The sequence below is a fragment of the Argiope bruennichi genome, chromosome 3 (genome assembly GCF_947563725.1).
Source record: "Argiope bruennichi chromosome 3, qqArgBrue1.1, whole genome shotgun sequence".
Taxonomy (NCBI): domain Eukaryota; kingdom Metazoa; phylum Arthropoda; class Arachnida; order Araneae; family Araneidae; genus Argiope; species Argiope bruennichi.
The window spans coordinates 137251567-137261093 of record NC_079153.1 but is presented as its reverse complement, the minus strand read 5'-3'; the positions used below and the strand labels follow the sequence as shown (position 1 = coordinate 137261093).

Here is a 9527-nt window from a genome sequence, read left to right as displayed (position 1 = left end):
GGAGATGGAAATAAATGCAAGACTTTTCTATCGAACTTCAAACTTTAATATCCTATGTTGCCGAAAGTGGTTTGTGAACTTTATTTCCTGATCTATAACATTTGTTTGGACAATATCTAAGAAAAATACTTTTAGGATCCCTTTGTAAGCTTCCAATCCATCTCCCTGCTCTTTATCCTCAGAGTCACATTTCGTTATTTTTGCATAGGAAGAAATTCCCTGCAAATGAATTTATCATTTAAAACATATTCAAAGGAGCTAAATTAATACTTCAGTTTTGTTCCTGCAAATGAAAACAATCAATTTTTTCAAATTCATTTTTCAACACTCAAAATTTGGAATAATTCAAAAGTTACTTGTTTTGTCATATTTTCAGTCTTTTTTAAAAGTCTCACTCTCGCGCAAATCGTGGGTTGTGCATTCTTTTGAGTGAACCCTTTACAGATAGCTGAAGAATTAAGATTGAATCGTTCGTAACTGAAACTCTGTTTTGATGCCCTGAATCAATAATATCACGATTAATCTTTTTTCAACTTCCGCTTTCTTTCTGCCGTATCTGTCAGATCTTTCGCCGAATACTTTATCGCTTCACCGAAAAATTTCTCCCCAAACAATTTGTAAAATGTCCCCAGTAGACAAGAGTGAAAGGGGTTTTCCTCCTTGACCCTTTCATCTCAATCTCTAAAAGCCCATTTTCCTATTGTATGGGCTCTCTCATAATGGGTCCCTCACTCCGGAAAACTGACCTCCTTTAAACACAGATCAGATGGAGAGACAATTTGTAAACTCGGGTATTCGCTTTCGCCTTATCTCGCTCCGACCACGCCAAGCCATTGTTAAACACGCATTTCTTTTATTCCTTGTTTTGTTTTGTTTTTTCCTTAATTTATTTTATTTTATGTCCACATAACGCTTATTCATTCTTTCGCAAAGTCGGCCCCCGTTACATAACTATAAAAGCTGACCACTGGCCCGAAGCAACTTACATTGCAACAGGTGCTCTCTCTCCAGCCTCTCGACAAGATGAATGCGGTGAGTTGCTTTTAGTTTCAGGAAAGTGTGATCCTCTCGCTTTCGTTTGAAGTAATAGTTATTTTGCAGGACGGAAACAGACAACTGTCGGGTAGACTTAAATCGACGAAATAATAAGCTTGTTTTCTAGTATTCTTCGTCCTAGTGAAAATTTATTTTTAGAATTGAATAAGAAATAATCGAAAAGGCTTATTTTCCTTTTTTTTTTTTTTTTTTTTTTCAAATTTTTTCTCAGTTTCCAGTTAACTTCATCAAAAGTTTTAGAAGAAAAATTTCAACCATATTAAATTCTAAATTTTTAAAAAAAGTTAAATTATCTTTATAGCTGCGTTTTTCTTCCGCATTCGTGAAGTGTTTGAAAGAAGTATTTATGGCTCTTTTAGATGCAACAGTTCGAAAGAACTGAGATGTCGAAACGGAATCTTAAGAGAATTTCATGAAAATCATTTAGTATTTTCTGGCTCCCTCTGATTTGAGAAAGATTCTTAAGCTGAAATGACAGTTTTGTTCCTCATAAAAATAAATATTACAAGAAGTTGGGATTAACTTGAAGATATTGAAGAAAACCTAAATGGAATTCAAAATATTTGTCTTTGTTAACAGAATCGATAAACAAAAGTTCTACTTCAGCTGTGTGGCTTTAAAGGCGAAAAAAATGGACCTACTGAGGAAAATAAAAATTTAATATGAAATGGTCGTTAAGATAACCAACAATTCGTCTCACTTTTCATCTCGATTGAAACATTACAAAAAATATCTTGAAGCGTAGAAATCGATCGTTGTAGCGTGCTGTGATTTTTTATTTTAAAAACATATTCAATTCATTTAAAATTATTCATTTGTTCATCTAAAAACATGTGAAAAATTTTGTTTTAAATATGATATTTTCGTTTTTCGTACAAATCTAAATTTATGTCAACATTTTTGACACCTTAAACATGGTAATGACATTCGATTTATTTTTCCTTCAGCTCGTTCTTGCAAGTTTGCTCCTCTCGGTGGCCATCGGGGAAGCCCACCCCCTTCTCGGTCATCTCGGAGCCTCCTCCGCCCACGGTCACCTTCTCTCCGGACACGACGCCCATGGAAGCAGCGCTTATGGTGGTCAGAGTCATCACGGAGACGCGGGATATGCTACTCATGGCAACCACGCACTCTCATCCCATGGCGCTCATTCTGCTCATGGTGCCCATGGTAACCACTTCGGCAAGTACAAAAATGTTGGTGCGTACAGCCACGACAAAGGAGAGGGATACGAGAAGGCGTACCATTACGATAAAGTGAGCAGCTTTCTATGAAATTAGCAAATTTTGACTATTACCTTAATAGCGAATTTCTCTTAATCAGTTGTTACTGTCGCACGATTGTGGCTTGCAGATTTGCTACAGCAGATTTTTGATACTATTAGAATCTCCTTTCAAAGAATAATGAATGTACATATACCTATAGACAAGCTACAAAGGTTTTAACTGTGCATTTTTTTAAATAGCTAAAATTGAATTATTTCATATCACAAAATGTTTTCATTCTGAAGGCTAAATGAATGTGCTTAAAGCTAAATGAATGAAGCGAGGATGCAACATTTCATTATTTTAGTGCACTTTAATCTAATCCTTTTTGAAAATGAATTGTATGTTGTTCATCACTTTACACATGAAATATACTATAGCAAAAATTTAGATAAAATAAATAAAACAGATCGTAAATGCAACAAAAAAATCGATAAAGATTATATAAATGCTGATAAAGGCCATATCATAACAGGGAATTTAGAAATGATTAATTCCAGCTCTTTAAGAGAGTTAATGGAAAGGGGAACCAAATTTATATTGAGATAAAAAATAAACCATAAAAAATTTTAATTTCTATTGGTAAAAATTTGGATATTTGCTAAATTATCTAGAAAATACCATTGGCCTGCAGAAGATTTCGAAGAACGGAAAGTGATAATTTTGGAGGAAATGAACACAAAAAATTAATATAGATATTGGCAGAGCTAAAGGACGAGGAATTTTCTTTAGCAAAACATTAAAAAAAAAGAAATAAAAATTTTAAAAGAGAAATTTGTTATTACAGTAATATATAAATCAGCAAATAATTTCTGTTTAATGTGTAAATATTACTATTGAGAGCTATTAATTAATGAATATATCTCTAATGTAACTTACATTTTAAAGAATAACGGGAAAAAGGAATTAGATAAAAGAATGCTAGCTTTCGCGAAAAAAACCTAAAATTAAGACTTAACTAAAACTGTCCTTATTTGTTCCCAACAATAAAATTTCATTAAAAAAAGCATTAAAATTTAGATTTTTGACTTGTAGCACTGGCAGTTATAATTACTATATGGAAAAACATTTTTTTTAAATACTTGAAAATGATCCTGAATAAAATGAAAGATGAAGATAACTTTATAATTAATAGTAAAAAAGAAGTTTTGGATTTTCTTAAAGATAACAGCATTAATAAACTTGATACTTATGATTTTGAAAATTTATACACTAATCTGCCTCATGAAAAATTAATAAAAGTCTGTACTTTTATATATGACAAATATTGGAATGAAGATATTATTACAAAATATAACTTGCTAGAATTATGTAAATTTAATATTACAGAATATTACATTTTTAATGGAATTAATTTTTATAAAAAAATGAAGGACATTCCAATGGAAACAGCTTTCTCAAGTGCATTAGCCAATATTTTCCTACATTACTATGAGGAAAAAATAATTAAACACAATTTGATCAACGGATGGAGATATATTGATGACTTGCTTTTGTTGAACTTGGATGATAATAATATTGTTACTAATTGGTATCCAAAAGATTTAGTGCTAACTGAAACAAACAAAAAGCTACTACAACTTGAAGCTACCTTTCTGGATTTAAAAATCGAAATTTCTAATGGTAAAGCATTAGTTGGTAACTACGATAAAAGGGATGAATTCAACTTTAAAATAATTAAGCTTAGTAATTAACCATTCTAATCTAGACTCTAAAATTTTCACAAATTTAATTTTCTCACAATTTAATAGGATTAAAAAAGTTTGTAATAACAAAATTTCTTATATTGAAGTAACAAATAATCTCATTAAAAATTGAACTACTAATGAATTTCCCAGAAACTACTGCAATATAGAAGTTTTAATAAGAGAAGAATTGACATCTTACTGACTTACTTTCGGCAAGGTTAAAAATAGATTTTCAGTTACATGTCAACTAACTCAATAGATGGCGCTGAAACCTTCCAATTACTTATTGCTTTGAATGACGGGGCGTTTTTATAGAGAAAGGACGCTGAAAATGTGATAAAAGTATTTTTTGTTGAGATTTTACCTGCTACTGGTATGTTCTTTTGCTTTTGTTTCTATAATTGGTCGTGAGTGTTCTTTTATAGTTTATGTTATTATAATTTTCGCTTAAATTGGAGATTGTAATTTGTTGTTTTATTTCTGTAAAAAATGGTTTACCTCTAAGGCCTCAATTTCAGGAGATTTTCGGGTCACACGGGATCAAAATAGTTGGACAAAGTCAGACGCCTCACAGAAAAAATCCCTAGTTTGAATTCCTGCCTGCCCTTGAGAATGTCTTCAGGCCGGATTCTTAATTTCTTCATTTTTGAATCTATATTTATTCCTTTTCGCTATTACTGACTTGGTATTTTCACTGATTTTGGAATACTTTTAAAGCTTCTATTTGGCGTATGCGTCGTGTCATCGCTGAAACTTATTCACCGCTGACTTTCTCCAGCAATTAATAATTAAGCTGCAACAAAGAGAAATAAGCAAAAAACCTTTTGTGAAGGCTTTTTTTCTCTGTGTTCCCAGACAACTGCCATCCATTCAGACAAAAGTCAACCACTTTGAAATCATGGATCACTCAGCCACCCCTTAAATAATTCCCTCTTTGTCATAACATGAAATAATTGACTGCCATATTTCAGGTGTCAGGACACCACGACATCATCGCTGATCACGGTGGTCACCATGCCTCCTATGGCGACCATGGTGTAAATTCCTATCACGATTCTGGAGCCCACGGAGCCAGCGGACACAGTGATTACGGATCTCACAACAAACATAGTGGACACAATTATGGCACCCATGGATATCTTAAATCTGGTCATGGCGGACATGGTAGCTACACTTCTGGTCATGGATTGGGAGGATACACTGCCATACATGGAGGGTACCCAGCAAGTCATGGAGCCGGTTACAGTGCTGATTACGGAAGCAGTCACGGATACTCAAAAGTCTATTTTAAAGGACCCGGCTATGGCTACCATTATTGAAGAAAGAAAATCAACCCAGAGATAGGTAAAACTTTATGAATTCCATTTATCTGTTTCAAATCGTTTGCGTCTTTGAAAACTAAATCTAAATTTAATTTTATACTCGGAAGGAATATTAAATTCTTCACGTCTATAAAAATGAACAGATCCTTGAATAAAATGTTGGAATAAATTCTTCGAATGAGATACATATGAATAAATAAAACAAGAAAAAAACTTTTTCGGTTAACTTCATTCAAGAAAGAAAAGAAATGTTAATAAATGAAGAAACTTAAGAATAAAAGCATTATTTTCCTCTTTTAGTTTTTAGAAAAATTATCTGTTGTCTCTTTTTTACTCTCATCTAAAATTTTTTTTCTTAATATTAGAAAATATTAAATTTCTTTGAAAATACTGTAAGTTGATGAAACAGATATTGGTTGCGCACCACGTACCATTTCATTGTACAATTATAGTGTGGTTTAGAGGTAATGAATTAGAAAACTTTATCAAGTGCATTAAATAATGTTTTTTTTAATTAAATGATTCTAAATACGATTTCGTCGGTGATTTCGAAAGTAGAATCGCATTACACTATTTTTCATTATTTAAACTTTTTTAGGCAATCGCTATTTGTATTGTATATTTTAAATAAAGCATTAATTGTGCAAATATGTTACTGAGAAATTGATTCAACATTATCGAACTTAAGGATGTTTTTAAATTATCCCCAATTTTCTTTTCTCTTTTCAGTAAGAAAAACGGATCGAAGATTCATTGACAGCCAAAGGAAAAGCACCGTTCAGGCTGTGTATGAGTCCCTGAAGTTCTTGAGAGAAGGTGAAAGCACACTGTTCATATCAGAATCAGGTGCAATGTACATTTTTAAAAATAAATTTTTATTTATATGAATTTTATTGTTATGCTGTAATTTTTCTTAATATTGCAGTTTTCATGAAAGAAATTCCTTTTAAATGTTGAAAAACAATAAGCATTTTAAGGTGTTAATGAATGCATAATATTTATAAACAAATTCTCATACACACTTTTCAACGAACATCCTTGATAGAATTAACGATATATAGCAACAAATTTAAAAGAGCTTTAAGGAAATACAAAAAACGAAATTTGGAACGTCTTTGTGAAATGAAATGAAATAATTTTAAATAGTTCGTAACATAAATTCGTTTGAGAATATTAAGGAAAATAATATCATCTTATAAAATTTTTGATAATTTTAACTCATAAAACATTAAAACTTTAATGATTATTCCTTGTTTATACTTGTTTAATAATTTAAAATGTCAACCATGGTTGAAATGTTTGGGATTAACTTTTAACCTTCCAATTCAATCATATTAAGAATCATATATTGAATCATATTATCTTCTTCTTTCATAAATATTTTAGTAAAAATAAAATTACGTAAGAAAAGATAAATTACAACAATTAAGAAGAGTTCTTTCTTCATATTTTAAGAAAAAGGTAAATGTTTAAAATTTTAAGCTAATGCAGAAATATACCTGATTTCAGGCAAATTAAACTTTTGAGTGACTGACATGTAGTACATTAGAAATTAATAAATTCTCCTGCCATACAATTTTGTTTCTTCCATTGGCGAATGTTCAATTGATATATCGGAAAAGTTTCCTATATTTCAATTGCGGCTCAGAAAATGAGGTGGATTCACTTTTTATCTGCAATTCCAAAAAAATCTTCTTGCCTTGCTTTCTCTTTTTTCTTTTTCTTTCTTTATATCTCAGCTATTTGAAAATAAATAACTCGTTCTGAAATTGAATATAAGTTAGGCCATCATATGCTTTGTAAAATGATAGATGTAGAAAATAGGACTCAATAAATTTAAAAATAAATAAATAAACATGAAAAAGGCCTGCTTCTGTAATAGCCGAATGGTTTTCAGTTGAAAAAAGCAATTAACTGAAAACCACTTACTTGTTGATATATAATAATGCGCATTAAGATCGGCTGTTAATTGGAAAATTCTGTAAAACTAATCAGTTGAACCATTCATCTGCAGCTCCTAAGAAGCTTCATTCAGCAACAAATAATTAAATAAATAACAAATAAGATAGTTCTGACAAAAAAGATATTGAATGCATACATACAGAATTTTGAATAATTTTTGCCCTTCATAAAAAAGGGACCAATTTTAGCTTAGTTTTATATTGAGGGTAGATTATCCATCGTCTTTCAAAATTTAAAATTAAAATCAATAAATCAGATATCTAGAAATGACAAGAAAAGACCAGCGAATTTCGCGGAAAACGAAAAATTCGTTTGCATGATGATTAGAAAAGATGATATGATTCTGGAATACATCTTATAATCCTAATTTTTTTTTCAATTCTAAAAACAAGGATTCTTTAGAAGTTGATTCTTTGAGAAAAATTAGAAATTTAGGTCACTGATAGAATGTAGGTTAAAAGCTGGCGAGCTTACATTTCCCTAAAGTTTAAAAAAAAGAAAGCATATTGTATTATTTTATAAAATCCAAGTGGTCTGCTTAATAAATAAAACTAAATTAAATTAAATTGCTTAAATGATTTTTTTCTTGCAACTGCATCAAGTCTCTCCAGAAAGATAGGATAGCAATTTTTTTTTTTTTTTTTTTTTTTTTTTTTTTTACATAAGAGTAGACATTGACAAAACATTAACAAAATCATCTAACAGATGCTTCTAGAAACACTATCTAATATCTATCTAGAAGAACCACTGCCATTCGACGTAGACGAAGACTATCGATGCCGTATCTACAAATGGGCCGGGTATGACAACAGAAGAAACTTTACGGTATTTTAAAATTTCTAACAATGCAACTTTATCTTTATATAAAAAAAAAGTGATTAATAGAATAAAAATGGACTTATAAAGACAAAACTTTTTTTAAAAAATTTTATATACCGAATAGAAACAATTTTTAATTTTAGTGACAAACATCGGAAAGTATGAAGAAGGCAAAAGTGTTCAAAGTTTCATCCAATTTTGAGACCCTTCTTTCACTAGAAATCGATAACAAGTTTCTGGTTGATTATTTTAGGAATGAAAAAAATTAAACTCGAAGACAGCTGAATCGAAATAGTAATGCAAAATTTATTATTCCTTATAGTTTTTTAGGCTAATTTAAAAGCACTTCACAGGTTTTCAGTGACGACCAATGGAAGAAAGCCTTATGTAATAAACAAGATTATATTTATGTATGTATAAATAAGAATTATACAGAGTTTCATTTCATTCCGACATTTTCACGTTTATTTCTTTAAAAAAGAATGGGTTTACAACAAAACTTCTGCATCCAAGAATGCTCTAGCAAGTAAAGATATTGTATGCTTTGAGAACTTTCTGAACTGTGGATTTGGATCAGTGATATAACAATAAAAAATGACTTCAGGGACGAAGTAAAATTGTTTCGCTCCTCTTCTGTGATATTTCTCTTTTAAAATTGCCGTAAATGTACAAATATTTTGTCCACATATCGTCAACTAAGACTGGCCCCCGACCACTTTGCTCCCAGATCCTACCTTGTTCTGCTCAGTTCTTGGGATATTCTTTGCTTCGACATAGGAGGCCTCCGAAAAATTCTTCACATTCTCATTCCTAACGCATTACACCACTTCTCTGACGGCTGCACCTTTTTTTGCTTTAAATTTGTGATGCTACTCAACAATATTTGAACAAGAGAACGTTGCTTTCTTATGCTTCCTTCGATTACTTCGTTACATTTGAATATCGGATTTGTCTCAATAAACCACGTGACGCATTGACATTCTTCTCAAGAAGTGCCATTTTCAATTAATCTTTCAGTTCTTTCAAGTGCTATATGTGACTCAAAACCAACTGAAAAAAATATTTTTTTTTCTTTTTACTTATTCTGTCCATAGCTGCAAAGTTTTGTTGTAGATCTATTTTTTAAGAAGGAAAAGTTGAAAGTAGTTCGAAGGTACAAAAGGTGTAAAACGAATACATTATACCAATGATTTCTAAATTTTTTAAGAAATAATTTTACACAATCGTATTTACCTTGACATAGTTTCACGAGTGTTAAGACAGAATTTTGCAATCGAATTTTTCCTCTCTTCTTGGAGAGTTAAATTTTTGTGCACTTTCGTATTCTAGGTGATATAAAAAATTTTTAAAAAATTTCAGAACTTGATATTTGTTAATCTAATTAAATTACATGCTTGTTGCATCCTTGCAGGATC

The 9527-nt window shown here is 30.8% G+C and overlaps 1 protein-coding gene across 1 annotated transcript; it reads left to right on the top strand.

The window, feature by feature from the left end:
* Positions 1 to 873: 873 nt before the first annotated feature.
* LOC129963694 (uncharacterized) lies at positions 874 to 5353 on the top strand. The gene is made up of 3 exons (XM_056078200.1): positions 874 to 1032; positions 2004 to 2312; positions 4981 to 5353. The coding sequence occupies exons 1-3, from the start codon at positions 1024 to 1026 to the stop codon at positions 5326 to 5328; spliced, it is 666 nt and encodes a 221-aa protein (XP_055934175.1). The 5' UTR covers positions 874 to 1023; the 3' UTR covers positions 5329 to 5353.
* Positions 5354 to 9527: the final 4174 nt, after the last annotated feature.

Coding starts and splice junctions, on each gene's coding strand:
- LOC129963694 (XM_056078200.1), top strand. Junction 2,313..4,980: donor AGGCGTACCATTACGATAAA/GTGAGCAGCTTT, acceptor GCCATATTTCAG/GTGTCAGGACACCACGACAT.